Below are 19,134 nucleotides of genomic sequence, written 5' to 3'. Positions count from 1 at the left end.
ACTCATGTTGTGAACCTGCCCTGGGCCTGCTTGCGGGGAGGGTCGGCTGTAAGTCCAATAAACTGAGCTGAAACTGAATGTTCATATGTTGTTTGTAATCTGCCTTAAGTCTCAATCAGAAAGGCAGGGTATACATTAAGTATATAATTAAGTATACAGGGGCTAGTGAAGAGCCCCTATTTAGCACAAGGTCTAGCCATTTTTCCTCCTCATTGGGAAGAGGGTTATAAATATTTAACTAAATGTTCAAAGGTTTATGCCATTTTTTCCATCCACAAATTCTCTGTGGGCAAATAAACACAGCAAATTAAATGGACATAATCTTAATATATTTAGCAATATCACTAGAAAAACCTGAACTACAATTTACTGTGAGTGGACTACAAGCTAAACGAGAAGTAAGAGTAGCTGCATGTTCTCTGATTTAATCTTTTTAAAGTTCAAATCTCACCTTCTCTACTTAATCAGTATAAGAAAACCTTGCATGGAACACAAGGTGCCCCACATAATGAGAGACAGCATGGTATAGCGGTTAGTGTTGGACTAGATCTGGAAGAATGAGGTTCAAATCCCCCCTCTGCCATGGAAACCTGCTGGGTAACCTTAGACCAGTCACACACATTCAGTCTAACCTACCTCACAGAGTTGTTGTGAAGATAAAATGGACAGGAGAATGAGGTAAGCCACCTTGGGTCCCCATTGGTGAGAAAGGTGGGGTATAAATGAAGAAAATAAATAGTAATATAACCAAAATACTGTATTTACTCAAAAGGAAGATGCTCCCAAGCAAAGATAATACATAAACGCTGATGACTCTGAGTTTAGAACAATCTTTCCTTTAACAAGGTAGCAACATAAACAAAGTTATTATTATACAAACAATATAGACTGGAAGAAAATTACTTAAACGTTGCATCTCTTTGCATTCTAACTGTTCACAAATAGTGTTGGGTCATGCCATTTCAAATTTTAAAAGGCAAGAGACTGGCTTTTTAAAAAAACAGCCCTCTCTTAAGAGTCGAACTACTAGGCAAAAGCTCAGATAAATTTACCAACTGGCCGTGCGGTCCTAAACAGAATTACACCCTTTTAAATTGATTGAAATCAGAGGGCTTAGTAGGAAAGGAAGTCACTTATCTAACAGAAGCCATTATCTCCAATCCAATAGGGCTGTTTAACTATTTGCCTTATCCTTCCCTATCTAAAATGTCCACAAATTCATAACAGCAATAGCTCATGTTACGCTAAGCTGCTGTAAAACTCTTTTGAGTTCTTCTCTTCTGGCAGGGAACAAGCCGAACTACTAGGCAACTGTGGCCAGAAGCAAGATCTGGTGTAGGATACTATTTAAGTTAGAAGCATGGGTCAGTAGAGGAGTAAATCCCTCCCCACTGTTCCTATCGTGTGTTGCTATGTGCTAGGCAAGGAGCTGCTGCTGTTTCTGAGCAAGCCAGTAATTCCATCCCTCTCTCTCCTTGAAATGCAAAGCAGCTTGAAAGGCAGATATTTGCCAGATGCAGTTTTGCTTTCATTGCCACTCCTCTTTGCTGGTGAATGAGTTGGAGCATGGTCTCTGTGCATGGAGTGAATGACCTCGCACATCCAGTGGATCTGTATCCCCAGGTGTAAGACAAACCCCCCATTTTTTAGAAAGACCAAAAAGATTTTTTAAAAGGTGTCTTCTTTTTGCGTAAATACGGTAAGATGAAAGTTCTCACTAGTGAGAAGTAACAGGGGAAGAGAATATGGCAGAGAGTAAATTTGCATCTTTAATTTATTCAGAACATTGAATAAAGCTAAAGTACCGCACAAGTGTAGTTCCTGGTTCAATTCTCAACTTACTAGGCAACCTCATGCAAGCTACTGTCAGCCTGCCAAAATGATGACAATCAGGCAACACAGTACAGACTTTAGTTTGCAGGATATATATTGTCTCAAAAACCAAGGCTCTAATTTGTTCCAGAAGAATATCAGTTACAAATTATGTTGACTCCTAATTTTAGGAATGTGAACTCTAGGTAAACAATTCATTTATTGAACTTTACAAAACAAGCATTTGTTACCAAAGCAGAAAATGAGTATTCACAAACTACAATACAAAAGAGAAAGTGATAAACTTGTTTGAACTCTCATATTGTTAAGGGAAAATGTATCAATTGTCTGGAATTATTAAAAATACACGTCTAGCTTGTTTCAGTCTTCACTTCTCAAAAATGGAGTTATACTAATACAAAAGGCTGCAGTACCAAGTAGTACAAATAAGTGACTATTTTTAAACCAAAACATGGAAAAGCAATGTGTCCATTACACCAAGATACATTTATAAAAATAGTTTCTTTCAATCAAAACAGCATGGTTATCCAGTATGAGATTGCAGTATTTTAGCATTCTTCCATAGTAGTAGTCTCCAAACATCCAGTACATTTCTTTTATAAAATCCCATGTATCACCACAGCAATGTCTAATTAGAAATGTTCACATTATATTTATCTTATTTCCCTAATGTCACAAATCACTTGCCATTTACACTGATTAGCTCTACTAAATTCAACCAGATCACACAAATGTAATGAGTCACTGAACGAACCATCTACAGTTGAAAATGCAAAACAAAATGTTGCTATTTTGTAATTTAACAGAAGACTACATCCAACTACAGAAGCATTTCCCCCAAAATTACATTTTAAAAGTGGTGTTCACCTAACCAATATCATTCAGCCAATTTCAAACCAAGTTGTCATTGTCTAATAAATGTACAGTTTTACATTTTTAATCCCAACAACTACCTGCCAAATCAAAGTTAGATACAACATTCTAGAGCTAAGACTTTATGACCTCATTTTGGAATTCTACATTAAATTTTAAAATTGTGAGAATGTGCAGCACAATGCTTGCTTACACTGCAGACTTACTACACATACTTCAAAAGTCTAAGCTCCCAAATATTATCACCATGATCAAGACTACAGCAGACCTGAGAAAGCTAGCATAATGTTAAAAAACCAAGCACCCTGAATTCTTTATGTTAATCCAAGTTTATATAGTGGGAAATTTACACATGCAGTACATAAAGTTTAGATTTTAATGGAATCAGATTAATCAGAACTGTATATACTATTCAAAGTCAGCATCCTATATGGATAGGATAATACACTTTAGCAAGCATAGACCACTATTACAGATTACCAAAAATTTATCCTGATAAAAAGATATTTTTAAACAAAATAGTTTGGGATTATCTGCCGTGTTTCTATTAAGAAGGCTAATACAAATGTGATTTTCTACTTTTTAAAATATGTACAGAACACTTTTTTACAATCAGGATGTATATATCCAATTGCAAAATTACTTTCAAGTGACAAGCTTGGTTTGAATTTATACATATACATGTAGTTCTAATGGTTGTTGCTGCATAAGAAGTAAACTTAAAATAAGATTATAAGAACATGAAGAAAGCACTTACTGGTTTTATTAAAACAAAAACACTATAGTTCAAGAACTACAGCACTGCAAACTTGTTTTTAAAAGTCACTGTTTCTTATGGCATTTTGATGGTTAACTACAGGAAGAAATTTAAATCTTTTATTTACCATGGCTGTATATTCCTGAATATGTTATTCTCTTTTACCTACAGAATGCCAATAAAATATGTTTTAGTTTGTGCTTAAGTGCTTTAGCTTGTGAAAGCACGTTTAATACTGTTAAAAATAGTAAATAAAAGGTATCAGCAAATTAAACAAACATAAAATTTATGCTCCACGCATTTTAAATTTCAGATATTTTCAGAAAAGTTTCTATTTCAATACAAACACTATTAGAGAACAACTATTAGTTTTGGTTAAAGATCATACACTTCTGGAAATGCATACAAGGAGATCCCTTGGAATCCTAAGCAGAATTTCAAATACACAGTGTGGGATTTTTACCTGCCATATTGCCCTTGTATTCTCAAGGTTTTCAGCTGCCTGCTTTAAGCTTAAAACCAACAAAACTGAGTATACCCCTATATACAGTTTTTTTTAACATAGCTTCAAAAGAATGTAGATTCATGTGAGCCTATGTTATAAAATGGTTTAGATGGAAAACCTCTATCATTACCAAGAGAGGAGAAATAGAAGACACACACCACTACATTATGCCAGTTGAAGACACTTTTTTCATTTGAGAAGGTCTTTAATTAGAAGTTTGCCTCTTTTTTTAAACTGTTGGTCAAAAACCTTAATATTTTTAATACTTCAAATAGTACTGTAATCATTATGGTTACACTTGTGTCTTTTGTTACTGTTGTGAGCACCCTTGGGCATTTATGGTCTGGAAAAGCAACATATTATTCTAAAAAGTATTGTTCCTTGCAAGGGCTGTCTGCTGTGTTGGTGAGTACAAAAGGAGTGAATTTACTCATTATTGTAAATTTTCCTACATTAAAAACACTGTTATTGGATAACTGGTAGCCCTATGCTGGTGTTTGAAATATACATACAATGTAGGGGTCTGGACAGGGGCCTATGAGCACAGAGTCCAAGCACACAACCAATTTGTGTGATATCACAGTGTGCAGGGATCGTAGACTGGGCCTACATAAATTGGAATTTACATTGACAAGCCCCTATGCAAATTTGAAATCCAACATGCAAACAAAATGTTCACCTGCTATATATATCTTCTGATCTGATGTATCTAAAGGGTGACAGAGCTGTGTTTTCCTCTACACTTTGAAAAATGCTCATTGTAGGCAACTATACAAGTCAAAATTTATACCTGAACTCTTATAGCAAAAATACTGTAACACAATGAACCCGACCCAGTACATTTTGTTTGTATGTACATGTAAGGGACTTTTTAAAAAGTTCTCTTTCATCTCACACCCACCCTGATTTGTCCTTAAACTGCTATAAAATTAAGCATAAAACTCATCTAGCTCAATGGGAACAAAAAATAAAAAGATCAGCTGCTATGTATATGGATCTGACACATTAATTCTGGATTGCGCTAATGATAACAAGCTCCTCAAAATGTAAAGTCTGCGCAAGAATTATAATCCATATTCAAGATGGTACTGGTCTATCCCCTGGCACGAGTCTATCAAGTAGCAGTTCTTCAGTACAAATCTAATCGTAACATTATTATGAATTTCATTCCTTAAGTCAGGAGCCTTACAGACTCCTGTATTAGAACAACGTCATTACTGTAAAGTACTTATAGAATTTCTATAAAATCATGGCTCATATATCCTACAAAATATGTAACACATCCTGGTCATCTTAACTGTACAAAGTTTTTGATGTCTGCTGGCAATTAGTACTGACAAAACATGCCAAAAAAAACCCCTTTACATTATGAAAAACAAACAAGTCCTTACCCTATTCTGGTGTTTAAGCATGGTAATTCTTAAACTTGCAGTTTAGACACAGCTTTCAAATAAGGGAAACCTTTCAAGACAGCTCAAGATACTTAGAAAAGGGATCATAATAAATGGTAGTAAAATCAACTGAATCCTTTTTTATACTGAGAAATTAATGAGGTTCTGTTAGTCCGTCGACAGTGTTATGCTGATGCTTGGTGGTCGCTGCTGATTGGGCTGCTTGCTTGAAATAGGAAGTTCTGTCCTTTCTGCTCCAAAAGTCAAGTTATCCTCTTGCAAGCTACATACTGAAAACCTGTTTGCTTCTATACCACTATGGTTATTTGGGACCACACTGCCACTGACTTGTTCAAAGGATTTACTAAAAAGAGTTGTGCTAGTTCTGGCCAAACTATGGCTGCCTGGCTTAGGCAGGGATTGGCTACTTGTCAGGGTCAGTCTCTTTAAAGACAGAAGCTCTAGATTCTCACTCATTGCTCTCTGGCTTTGTTTACGAGACAAGTGTTCTTTGTTGGATTCACCAACTGCTTCTTTTTCTTTCACCCCAGCTTTGCTTCCTCCAGACCTACGCTGACTCTTGCCTATCAGAGGCTTGTTACTGGTGTTGCTGCTGTTGGATAAAGCAGAATGACTTGTGGCAGAAGTAGCCCTAGAATAAAAACCTTCATCAACTTCAGATACTTCTATCAATTCTTCTTCTGGAATTCCTAGTTCATTACCTGCATGGAGAACGAAGGTAGTTAACACACAGTTTTTCATAATAGTGTTTTGAAACTGACTGAATTCTCTAGTGTTGCGAGTTTGGTATTTCCCAGCACAAAGTAAAGTAACAAACACAAAGTGAACTTACCTATTATATCAAATTCAGAGAAATTGTATGAAATGATTTACATTACCAATTAAATTTTCTAAACCAAGAAGCATGCTTATATTCTCATTTTGCAGTGATTTTTGGAAAAAACACCCTTGTTATTCATGCAAAAGGTTAGAAAGTGGTTAGATATATTACAGAAAGCAAGGAAATGTATCAACCCAAGAATGTGCAAAGGCATCTAAACACTATCTGTACTGGTAATCAATCATGGATATAGATGCTGAGGGCACCACTTGCAAGATCTTTCATTATAAACAAACCCAACAGTGCTAATTTTTCAAGGACTGAAAGGTCACATTCTGCAGTTCGGAGTGGTATGGCAAGGCTGGAAACCCAACACAGTGGAGCATAAAAGCTCAAGGACTGCAGAGATTTCAAGCAACAAGACAGAAAACATTAACATGAATTGACACGGTGAATGTAAATTTGAAGGCATTTTAAAAGAAAATTTGTATAATTAAATATTCTAAACTAACCCAAATTGAAGGAGTTTAGTATTCTGCCACTTTGAAGTCTCTCAGTGAGGTTTCCCAAGGTTAAAAAGAAAAAAACACCTTAATTGCTATAGACATGCTATCAGTGTGTTTGTTCACCAAAGATCCTTTCTAAGTTCTATGTGCAAAGCATGCAGTATGTTTTATTAATGGTAACATGCAAATATATGATTGTATACCGCAGTCTTCAAACATGCAGCAGGGACCCTTTCAATCAATACCTTTTAACGTAGCTACAAAGTGCTCTGTTAAAATTGCACTCTGCCAGGTGAACTTATTCCATCCTCCATAATTTTTCTTACTGATTTTTGCCTCCTGATCTCTGGCATGCTTTTGCTGTCAATTCTAGGATCTGTAGGCGATTCCTGTACACCCTGTATATGCTGAGCATCACTCTCTGCTGGTGCTCTGCTTTTTTCCCCATTCCCGGTTCTCTCTCCAGCCACATTTGTGACACTAATCTCAGGTATGACAAAGTTTCCCAATTCAGTAGCGTCACTAGCATTATCTGGTTGTTCTAGAATTGAAGATGGATAAGAAAAAAAAAAGATGGCTGAAACAAAAACATGGAGATAAACAAAAAAGACCAAACTGAAAGACAATGTTATGAAGGCTGTTTCCTCTTACCTGTCATTAATAGCACTTAGCAGTAGAGAAAGATAATTTTACAAATTGAAGGCTCTCTGCTGAGCTTCCAATTTCAGCAGCAAATCAAAACTAAGAATTTTAGTCAGGCTATATATTTCCCATTACTTCATACAGTATTGGAGCTGAACAACTATTTTCATTTTCAAGTTCTCTTCTATGGTGTTGAAAAACTGCATGGTTACATGTAATAAACAATTTGTGTATTATTTACAACATTGTCTGGAACAAGGTCCAAGGCACAAAATATCTGTTGTCTTTCAGTTTGCCTGGAGGCTTTGCATCTCTTGGCCTACTTAATTCAGTCTGAAAAGCTCTACAGAATGTTATGCCTAGCTGGAATCATCTTGCTCTCTGGGAGCCTGAGACATTGCTTTTTGCAGAGGCTGTGCTGAACGGAACTTTCCAGAAGTCTAGTCATGGGACAGGTGTTTTTTTTCCAAGGGTAGGCTCTCCAAGAAAGGTGAAAGACGAAACCAATACTGACAAATAGTAAAGTGTCAAGAACCCTAGGAATTAGAAGTATGACACAACTGAGACCTATGCTATGTGGCAGCTGTTGTCATCATAACTGAAGGTAGATAGAAAGGAGAAGGATTGAACAAGGCGCCTGCACAAGAAGAACTGGAAGCAGAGTTAGGGCTAGATTTTGCTGGGCTGAGCAGGACGACAAGAAGAGTAGCTGCTGGAGATAAAATTTAGATATACTTAGTTTTATGTGGCACAATCACATAACCCTCTCCATTGAAAGAGCCAGTTCCATTAGAGGAAGGCTCTTTATGCTGGAATTACATGTGGTCCCACTGGCACCTGTTTCTGTCATGGAGTATATGGAATAATTTATTCAGCTGACCCGAGTCTCAGGGTTGCTAGATTGAGACCAGGGTCAGCTGCATAAATTCCACAAACCCTGTGAAGCCTCTTTTACTAATAAGGCTTCAAACTTTGCTGAACAAAGTAGAAGGATATAAGCCAATGTTTAAGTGGAACTCAGTATCAGTAAATGTCTTTGACTAGACAAATAATTAGTGATGTAACAGATATTTAGTATTATAAGGTTATAAAGACTGAAAGGAAGAGGTATTTATCTTCATTTTCTATTAATTCTTCCCTTTTCTTCTCATCTGTTTCTTTAAGAAATTACATATGCTTAACTGCCCAAAATCTCATTTTACAGTGCACATTTTTTAAATGCTACACATATGCATGTCAGAATAAGCCAGTGATCCTGTTATATACTGGTGATTTATCCCATATGGACATACCATAGCTATATTTTTCTGTCTTCATTTTTGTTATCTTTATTAAGACACAGAAAATTATATATACACACTACAGTACTTCCAATAAGAATCTGTACCATTAGCAAAATCAGTGCATGTGGTCCTAACAATCTATTTCTTTGTTCAATGAAACTTAGCAGGTCATTAATAAGAAACCCGCAAGAGTAGCAAGTACTAAAAATCATTTGTGCTGTTGTTCTTTTTGAAGTGTATTGCCTCCAGACTTAAAATAGAAAGAAAATAAAAACTGACGAATATTAGTTTAGGAAGAATTAGCAAAGAACACTGGCATTATGGCTGCTACTTAAGAAGAACTTCCTTATACACTTTTAACACATGACTTGATTGTCCTCTTCTTTACATTTAATAATTCACTTTTATGAATTTAAGAGTTTAATGCTATTTTGTTTAAAATCACCTGATGAATTCTTCAGAGATTTTGCAAATTCTTCTCCTCCCATATACATAAAATATATGAGAAACAGCAACAGCCATCCCAATACTGCTGTAGTTTGTGATGCAACTCAAATTTTGAAAAGTAGACATTAAAAAATACTAGCAATGAAGGCCAACCACATCACTGAACAAAAAAAAAAGGAATGGCGGTCCAGTGGAGATGATAAAGGAGAGAAAGACAAAAACCTAGGTACACAGTTAAACAAGGGGTTGAAAATTCAGAAGGGCTATTTAGTAGTACCAGATTCATCAAACCAAAGGAGGATACCCAGACTAAAATTTGGATGGAAACTGAAGACTACAGCTAAGTCATGAACATTTGAATGAACTGTGGTGCTCTGTTTATTGATGCACACGTCCTGTAAGAATACATACAGTATCTTGGGTGCCGATTTAAGTAGAAAGGCAGGCTATACAATCTTTAAATAAATCTAAATAGATAAGCACTGTCACATCAGATTTTGACAGTTCAGCTTGGGGGATTGTCAAGGGATCACTGCAGAGTTTGGGGTAATTTTGTCCCCCAAAGTTAATCTATGTCTGCTTTAAAATTTAACCTTGTTACTTTTGTCAGAGCATTTTGTAATTAGTGTACATTTTAAAATCAGACACAAGTGTAAGCAATGTACCTTTAAATACAATAATTATAATGTAATACATATATATTTGGGATGGTTCCCACATGATGTTTACAATCTTCCAGTACTGAGAACACTAACGGTGCCCCCCCTCTCCTCCCATGCTCAGTTACCACTCTTTAGTACAAACTATAGTTTGTCATTAGATCTGAACCAGCTTGCTGTACTTTAAATTGCAATCCCTGGGCAAGAAATAATCATGGTGTAAAGGATCTGAAACAAGAATAGTATTTGATGGCTCATTTCAGTATTAGTTTCTAGATGAGATCCACATAACAGGACACAGACTTGCCATTTAATGTGTTTTGGGTACCTAGATGAATTTGGTTAAGGGCCAAACTACACATTACTCTTACACTAGCAACAGAGCCCGTTGTGAAAATAAATACAATGGGTTCTAGCAGTGAAGCCAAAGGAGGGCCATGCTGCACCTCCCTGATGTCTCCACGGCCCCTCAGAGGCCTGCCACAGGTGGCCTGGAGCCCAGTGCAGACCTCCCAAGGCCCTGCAGTGGCCGTGGGGAGCCCCACCCCTGGTGCAGCCTTCCCACCACCTCCACAGCAGCTGTGGGGCCATGCTGCACCTCCTCACTGGCTCTGCGGCCCCTCAGAGGCCTGCCTCACCAATCACTCACCTTTTATGCTGGTACAGGCGCACCCGCAGGGGCCTCAGTGCACCTTTGCCAGTCGTTGCCAATACGGCTTGGCTTTTATGAATAGTATGAGCTCACCATGGGGATTTGAGTTACCCCATGGGGACTATTTTAGGTGGGTAGTTCTGTTGATCTGTAGTAGAACAGCAGGATTTGAGTTCAGTAGCACCTTAAGAGAACAACAAGATTTTCAGGGCATAATCTTTCGAGAATCAGAGCTCCCTTCTTCAGACATGACTCGTGTCTGAAGAAGGGAGCTGACTCTTGAACGTTTACACTCTAAAAATCTTGTTGGTCTGTAACGTGCCACTGGACTCAAATCCATGGGGACTGTAACTGCAAGTCACTAGTGGCAACTCCTGTATAAAAAGCTCCGCAAGGGCCTCAATTTGGATTGGGACTGCAGTGTGGTGGGGAGGAAGGGCTCCTGCCTTCCCTCCTGCACTGTTTTTGAGAGACAAATGGCTTGAGGGGGTACATGGGGGCCTTATTTACCCCACAGGAAGGTTGCACATGCACTGAATGCAGTTCAGGAAGGCAGAAGCCCCTCCCTCCATACCATAATCAGATCTAAACTGAGACCCTGCTGCACTTTTATATAGGAGTTGCTCCTGGGGACTTTCAACTGCATTATCACTGCTGGTCCTTATTGGCAACTTGCGTCTAGCATAACACATAGGTTGGCCTTCAGACTACACTCCATATATGACCAAAATTATAGTGAACCGAAATTACCACACAACTTATATCCAATAAATCTGTATTGCTAAGCATGTCTTTTGATGCAGATACACAACAGGATGCTGTATAGACTACAATCAGATTATCTTAATGTACCAATCAATGCCATCCAAAAGGAAATGCGAAATCTACAGCAAGCTTTCTTACTGCAAGTAATTTATCAAAATGATGTTTCAAACAACAGCATTAAATCACCACTTTCTCAGTCTAGTGCCAAATGAAACCCCGTAGGCTCCACCCAGGCCAAATGCACTCAGCACTTCTGAAAAATTGTTACATGGAATAGCACCTTCATTTAAGTATGCAGGGTCTCTCTTTCATGGTGCCCTCCAATTCAATTTTTGGTATGATCTACCTTAATAAATTACTGTGGTGGTGTGTACCTATTTCAGGCCACTATGCTGAAAATTAAACTCATTAGAACTGTACTTTATCCGTATGAACTTTATGGACAGAAAGTTTTTGAAAGACTCTGGGTTGGATCCAGACTAAATTGTTCAATAGCAGAATTGCACTTTTCTGCCTCCCCCGTCTCACTGCAGCATGCTGATCTTCAGAAAATGGTGCTTCTGGGGGACAGGGGTCCTGAGAAATGGATAGGGGTGGTGGTGGTCTGCAGCAGGAACGGGGAATTGATGGCAAATGCCAGTTTAGCATCTATCCATCTCAGTCTTACTTTACAGTAATATATTCCAGATGAAAAATCAAAGAGCTCTGAACTGTTCTCTCAGATTCTGAAATAGTGACTAATTGCGACCATATGCTTATTTATGATTTACCAGCTTAAGATCATTCCCCCGGACTGTATGAAAGTATTCCAGCGCAGAAATATCTGGATCTGCTAAGTTTGTGAATCTCTCCCATACAACAGCATGTTTTTAGTATGTGCTTCTTTTTGGCGTTGTTTCATTTTCCATGCTAACAAAACAGATACAGGAAATGCAAGTTTGTGTGAAAAATTTTGCCTACTCTACTGTGTGAGGAAGTCAGTTGAAGTAATAGCGGTCATTTAGTTCTACTGATCAATTGTGTCAGGAAACCATGAAGCCATTTAAGATGCCATCAATAGGCATACAATGTCATAAACCAAAATCCTTCAGAATGCAGTAATCGAAAGAACTGTGTAGGTATTCTGGGTCCAGGTGTGCTTAAAAATTTGAATAATTTTTGTTCTCCATCCAATAAGCAAGTTGAGGTTTGGAATCCCAACCCCTCTTTGTATCAGGAGTACTATAAACCTTTTCCTCATGACCCAAAGTAGTGCTGGCTTTCCTCCCATTACACCACAACATCATCTTCTTGAACTGAATGGTCACTGCTTACTAGCTACTTAGGTATCTGCAGCAATACTTGCATACCTGGGAAATCATCTTTCTTCATAATAAAAGTAACTTTTCATCTTTATTGGAGACAGATGCTTTACTAATACTATCAAGCCTCTTGCCTTACTGTTATCTGCTGCAGCAAGCACTTGTCCTAACAAATGACTCGTGTACTTCAGCCCCTGTATCATCAAGTATGAATCCTGCAGGAAGGCAACAGAATGATTTTTGAAATGAATGCAAAGTATTTATTTTTTTCTGGACTAACAATGCCTTTAAACTACATTAAATGGGAAGAAATTTGTATCGATAAGAAGGAAGCATCAGTAACCTCTGCCTTTGGACTGGGATCCTGCATATAATTGAATACGGATAACACTACAAAACTTCCTTGAACATCTGTTCCAGAGACAGAAAGGCAGAAGAAGCAATTGGCTACACAGCAGCCAAAAATATTTAATTTTAAAAAATCATCAGAACATATTTGGGAGCTGGAAAGGCCTTTGTGTGGTTAAATTCATTACAACAGACCACCCTTTTTTACAGCCAGTAACCTGCAGAGAACAGGCTTTAATCTATAGAACTGCAAGCTAGAACACCTTACAGAGTTACCACATAGGAGGCAGAAATTCTTAACTAACAGAACTACTACTATATTTTTCCAGTGTTTGTCTACAGTTAGAAATAACAGTTCCCTTAAGAGAATAAATCTGCTGGACTTATAACAGGATGCATAGCCACTTAAGCAAAACCCACCATAAATTAGATTACTTCAGGACAAGGTAAATCTTCAGGACAAGGTAAATCTTATATCTCACAACAGGGGAAGAGAAAAGAGAAGAGAAGGTATGTTCATGATCCATTTTAACAAACAAAATGATGACTAAATTACTTCATGGGAGCTACTGCATAAGAACATATATACGGGAATAAAGTTTATCAGAAAAACATTATTTCCATCTAACCTTTTGCAGAACACCTACAAGAAACTTTTAAGGTCCATAACAAAAGCAAGAGTTACTACAGTGTTATAATAGTTTCTATTTCATGAAGATGACAGTTCAAGGCAAAAGGTGTTAACCAATTATAAAATTTTGAATAAACAATTTAAATACTAAAGTTTTATTGTGACAAAGCCTTCCTTGGGTAGAGCCCACTTCCTTATTTGCAGTATGGGGATAACACTAGCCTGTTACAGGAGTTCTGTATGGAGTACAAGTGTGAGTGAGTGTGTCTGTGTGTGTATGAAGTGCTTTGAACACTGCAAGCACTATATAAACATGTAACAGTAGTATTGTTCACATGCTCAACTTATTCCTGATTTTCTTAGCAGCTGATCCATGAGCAGTGGAATTGGTTTAAGTACAGTTCTTCCACATGTCTGCCCTGTCCTGTATTTTAACAGTTGTGGATTTATTTATTTATAGTTCGCCTTTCTCACTGAGACTCAAGGCGGATTACATAGTGTGAGATTATTACAATGTATCAAGGACATTTCCATAAACAATACCATATGATAAATAAATACAAGTTTACAAAGACATAGCATTAGCAAGGATCCAATATGGGGTTGAAGAATTGCTGAAACAGAACATAATCCTAGGACTGACATCAGACAACATGAAGCACAGGTAGGATACAGGAGTACTTATTAAAGCAAAAGATAATATGTAGGGTGAGGTGAGGTCTATGGTCCCTAACTCATTAGTGAAGCATCTGTGACTCCCTGTCTACAATACTGCCCTTCTATCTAAGTAAAAAGCATTTTTGAATAATTTAGTTTCAGTTTATTTTCTTCCTCATGTGCCCTATATAATCAGAACTTTCAAGCAAGGGTGCTGTCCTCATCAGTGCTATCACAGCATCTCTCTCTCTTTTAATTTTTAGCACATGCTTAAGTCCCTCCCGACGGGACTCTTGCAATTTAAAAAAAAAAACATCAATGTCTTAATGTTATAACAGCCTAACATTGTAATAATAGCTGCATCAATTTCTCTGAATCCCCAGCTTTAATTTTTTAAAGTAAATTCTGTTCCAGGGATATGCCTTTTTCCTTATAACTCTGCAATGAAAGGGTCTGGAAACATTTTTTTAAAATGTAAGTTGGAGATTCAGAGAACCTGCTGCATCTATTATTACAATCCTAGGTCACTATAACATTATGAAATTGACAATTAAAAAGAAAGATTGAAGAATCCAGGAGAGAACAAGAAGGAGCAGGGAGGAAGGAGTGGTTTGACTAGGACAAACAACCAATCATCAGAAAGTGGGTTAGGGGTGGGTTGGAGTGGGCAGGACAAACAAAACCAAAAGAAACATTCTGCACAAGTAACAAAGGCAACTCAGAACTGACTTTTAAAAAAAGATAGTTGTAAAAGTTGTCTCAAAAGAACAAGGGAAAAAATGGGGGGAGGGGACTAAAAGTGAAAATTAAAGGTAAAAAAATATATGCAAAATTCAGGGGATAAACTAACGCTGTATGGGGCCAGAACTGACAAAAAGACCCTATGTGGGAAAGCCCAGTGATCTCTTGCCCATGGAACTTATACCACAATGAAGTTTATTAGTAAAAATGTACAAAACCGGTAAGTACAGTAATTATGGCAATGGCTTATTGATTATGTGGCTATGCACCCTTTATATTTTTGAGTCCAACACAAGTCCTATGAATAATATTTAGCAAAAGGTGTTCCAAAATTTTGGTGTTTTATTGCAATAAACTAACATGGCTACCCTTTGAGAAAAACAAACAAAACCCACAGAAGTTCAGTGACACCTTAAAGACTAACAACATTTATTCCAGTACTGAGGTTTTGTGAGTCAGAGATTACTTCCTCAGATGCAATGGAAAGAAAATTATTTTCTCTTCATTGCATTTGAGGAAGTGAGCTTCAACTCATAAAAGCTCATGCTGGAATAAATGTTGGTTTTTAAGGTGCCACGGGAGTTTTTATTTTGCTGCAAGAGATTCACATGGCTACTCCAATGGAAATACCCTTTGGGGACCAATTTATATAGCTATTCTGGGAATCCAAGCTAATATTTTTCTTCTTAACAAAAAAAGGAGAAAAATCTTGAACAGAAAATTCTAGTTCTGAGCAGCTAAAGAGAGTAAACATGTAAAACGTTATACCTGGAAATAGTGAACGATAATCATTATGTGTTTACTTACATGCAGGACTACAGATTGTTAGCATTAAAGAAAACTGAGAATATTAGCAGTTCATGGTTCAACAGATAACTTAAGTGTCATTCTGCTGTACCACATGTTAAATAGATCTACGTATTAAATACTCAAAGGTCCTAAAACCTCAACTTTTAGATTTAAATAATTTAAACCAGTGCATTTCTTACCATGCCTTTTCCATCTATGTCCTCGAATAGACATACTAGTCACTGCATTTCTTGAGATTCTTGATGCAGTAGGTGTAATTTCAACCTGAATGCATTTTGTTCCTTCTTTACTAGATTTTATGGCACCTTGAGGCAGTGAAGCTTTTATTGCATTAGCAACCTAAAAAAAAAAAGGGGGGGGGAGGAGGGAGAACATGGACAGAATTTCAAATGTAATGTCAGATTCCATGTTAAAGCATCATTTACTATATATTAAGACATGCATTATTACGTAACATTAAAACAAACATTTAGAAGTTTTCAGAAAGAGGGAAAGTAAGCAGTGTTCCTTAGGAATTTGTATAAGGAACAGGGCTATTTAATTTGTTCATAAATTATATGGAAAGGAGGGGTAAACAGTGAATTAGCAGATAACACCAAATTATTCAGGATGGTAAAACCTGATTAGAGTCGCACACTCTTAACCACTACACCAAACTGGCTCCCAAGATGTTGTGATGATCGTTTAACCATGACACCTTTCTTTCCTGAATTTCTCTAATCTTTTTAAAGCCATCTTGAGAGTGGGTGGAGGGTGGTATGGGAATCCACTCTGTCTGCTACTTCTTCCTGTCCCCCACTGGCCTTGCATTACTCACCTGTCATGGCACAGAGCTTGCCTGCTCACATGCAGCTGAATACTCTGCTTCATCAAAGCCTGGCTTCCCAGAACCAATCCAGGATTCTCAAATATGAACCAAGGTAGCTAGATTATGCCTGATCAGCATAAATCCAGATATTTAGCTGGTTCATGAATCCCGTATCATACACCTCTAGTATTATCATTATTCACAGTACATACTATTCCAATCAAACTTAGCTTTTCCTGATTTAGACGGCGATTACAGTTGTCCTCAAGAAGAGAAAAGCTAGCTCTCAGAAATACTATATACTGCAAATGATGTGCACTGATAAGACTTTCACAGTGACCACTGAATAATTCTCAAGAGTAACATCATGCCTCATGCCTCAGATACCTGGAGCAATTTTGCAACTATTCAATGCTTTACATAAAACATTGAGTGTCTTGCCCCCATCACACAGCCATTGTGGTATAGTCCTAAAGAACTTGACTAGGATCTGGAAAACTTCAAGTTCAAATCCCCACTCCATCATGGAAGTTTGCTGGGTGACCTTGGTCCAGGCAGGGCTTTTTTTGAGGGGGAATGCCCCGGAACGGCGTTCTGGCAGCTCTGGAATCTGCCTACGTGATTCCTTCCTCCTTCGGCCCCACAGGCTCTGCAGAGGAGGCTAAGCTGCTTTGAGTTCATTCTGCTCTCTTTTCATTCCTCAGTGAGTGAGTGAGTGAGTGAGTGAGTGAGTGAGTGAGTGAGTGAGTGAGTGAGTGAGAGACAGACAGACAGACAGACAGACAGACAGACAGACAGACAGACAGAGAGCGAGCTGGGGCCCCGCACGGGCTCTGCAGAGGAGGCTGAGCTGCTTTGAGTTCATTCTGCTTTCTTTTCAATCCGCTGAGACACACACACACACACACACACACACAGAGCTGGGGCCCGGCACGGGTCTGCAGAGAAGGTTAAGCTGCTTTGAGTTCATTCTGCTTTCTTTTCATTCCTCTGTGTGTGTGTGTGTGTGGTGTGTGTGTGTGTGTGTGTGTGTGTGAGAGAGAGAGAGAGGAGAGACAGCACAAACTGGGGCCCAGCACAGGCTCTGCAGAGGCAGTTAAGCTGCTTTGAGTTCGTTCTGCTTTCATTTCATTCAGGGGTTTCTGTGTATGTGTGTGCTGCTTTGAGTTCATTCTGTTTTATTTTCATTGGGGGAGTGGGTGGGTGGAGCTGTGTGTGTGTGTGCTGCTTTGAGTTCATTCTGTTTTCTTTTCATGGAGGTGGGTGGGACTGTGCATGTATGTCTGCATGTGTGTTGCTTTCATTCTTTTGTTGACTGAAGTTGACATTGTTATGGTTCCCACAGCTTTTGAATGCAGATTGGTTCTGTATTAGTTAAATATATCAGTTATGGTTATTTTTATTAGTTAAAATATCAGTTATGGTTATTCCAGTTTTATGCTAGGAATGAATATCTGTGTCCAAGTCACAGAAGGCTTTCATCAATATATTCACCAGCATATAGGTGTTCTTATGTCTTAATAGCTGTTACCCAAATGGTTCTCCCCACCCTCAGCTGATTAGCATCACTGAAATTGCAGTGGGCATATGGGTTTTAAGGAAGTTTTTATGAATATTGTTTGTCTGGGACATTGGAATACTTATGAGCATTTCACAATGTCACAACAGCTTAGCCATTGGTAAGGAAGAGATGGCAGGCAACAAAAAAAGCCATTTTAAACTAAGTATAAATCGAATATAGCTAAAGTTGAGTATCTAATTTTGAATTGCTCCAGTAAAGCAAAACCGTCCCTGAAAATTTGAAGATTCAATATTCATTAGATTAGGAATTTCAGACTCTGTGGAACTTTGAGAAATTTTGGGGTTTTTTTTCTATGCTGGCAAAGGGAATCTGTTAGAATTTAGATTTATGAGATAGATTTTGGATTTTTAGAGGCCCCCTCCTTCTTGCATATTTTAAAATATGATTCCAAAGAAATGAAATGTTTGAGAAAGGGAATGGAAGATTTCACTATGTGTAGAGTATACAGAAAGGAAAAAAACCCTTTCTCATAATAGTGTAATTTCCCAAGTTTATTAACATTTATCTCATCATAATGCATTGTGCTGGGTTCTGGGAAGCAGCATCACTTCGTGGAGTGGTGTCATCATGCATTTCCAGGAAAGCGCGCGTGCTTTGTGCGCGCAGATGGGGTAATAAAGAGTTCCACCACTTCTTTTCCCAGAAAAAAGGCCCTGGGTCCAGTCATACTCTTAGCCTAGCCTATCTCACAGGGTAGTTAGCATAGAATGGAGGAGAGGAGAACTATGTAAGCCACTTGGGGCCAGCACTGGTGAAAAAAGTGGGATTTAAATACAGTAAAATTAAAAAATGAAAATCCATGCTTCGGTTGGTTCTGAATTAGACTACTATAATTTGTTTTATTTGGGCCTTCCCTTGAAGAAACTTTAACAAGAACAAATTTTTGCAGAATATCACATACTTCTGGAAATAGGTTATTAGCCTGTTTACAAGTCTAATCAGCAACAAGAAACATGTTCCCACCCACCCCTCACTGGTGCAACCTAAATCTAAGAATTCTCACCTTCTTAAGGCCAGGCTGGCACACTACCTCCCTTGCTTTTTGCAAGACAAATGACTTACTGTTTTTTTTAATATTTGAGTTCATCTCAAAATTATATGC

General features: G+C 37.9%; 1 protein-coding gene across 6 annotated transcripts in view; it reads right to left on the bottom strand.

Annotated features, from left to right (window-relative positions):
* Positions 1–1,751: 1,751 nt before the first annotated feature.
* The window catches only part of HYCC1 (hyccin PI4KA lipid kinase complex subunit 1), a 99,426-nt gene continuing 82,043 nt past the window's right edge, over positions 1,752–19,134 (bottom strand). For 5 of the 6 annotated variants that reach the window (XM_054991002.1, XM_054991000.1, XM_054991003.1 and 2 more), the window contains 2 exons: positions 15,822–15,981; positions 1,752–6,081 (listed from right to left, as the gene is read on the bottom strand). In XM_054991002.1, the coding sequence (XP_054846977.1) occupies positions 5,528–6,081; positions 15,822–15,981 (714 nt within the window). In that variant the 3' untranslated portion in view covers positions 1,752–5,527. Of the gene's footprint in view, positions 6,082–6,951; positions 7,248–15,821; positions 15,982–19,134 lie in introns of all 6 variants that reach the window. The other variant, XM_054991005.1, reaches the window with a different exon arrangement.

Source organism: Eublepharis macularius, chromosome 11 (genome assembly GCF_028583425.1).
Source record: "Eublepharis macularius isolate TG4126 chromosome 11, MPM_Emac_v1.0, whole genome shotgun sequence".
Classification (NCBI taxonomy): domain Eukaryota; kingdom Metazoa; phylum Chordata; class Lepidosauria; order Squamata; family Eublepharidae; genus Eublepharis; species Eublepharis macularius.
Note: the sequence above shows the minus strand (reverse complement) of the source record. Positions and strands in the feature narration are given on the sequence as shown.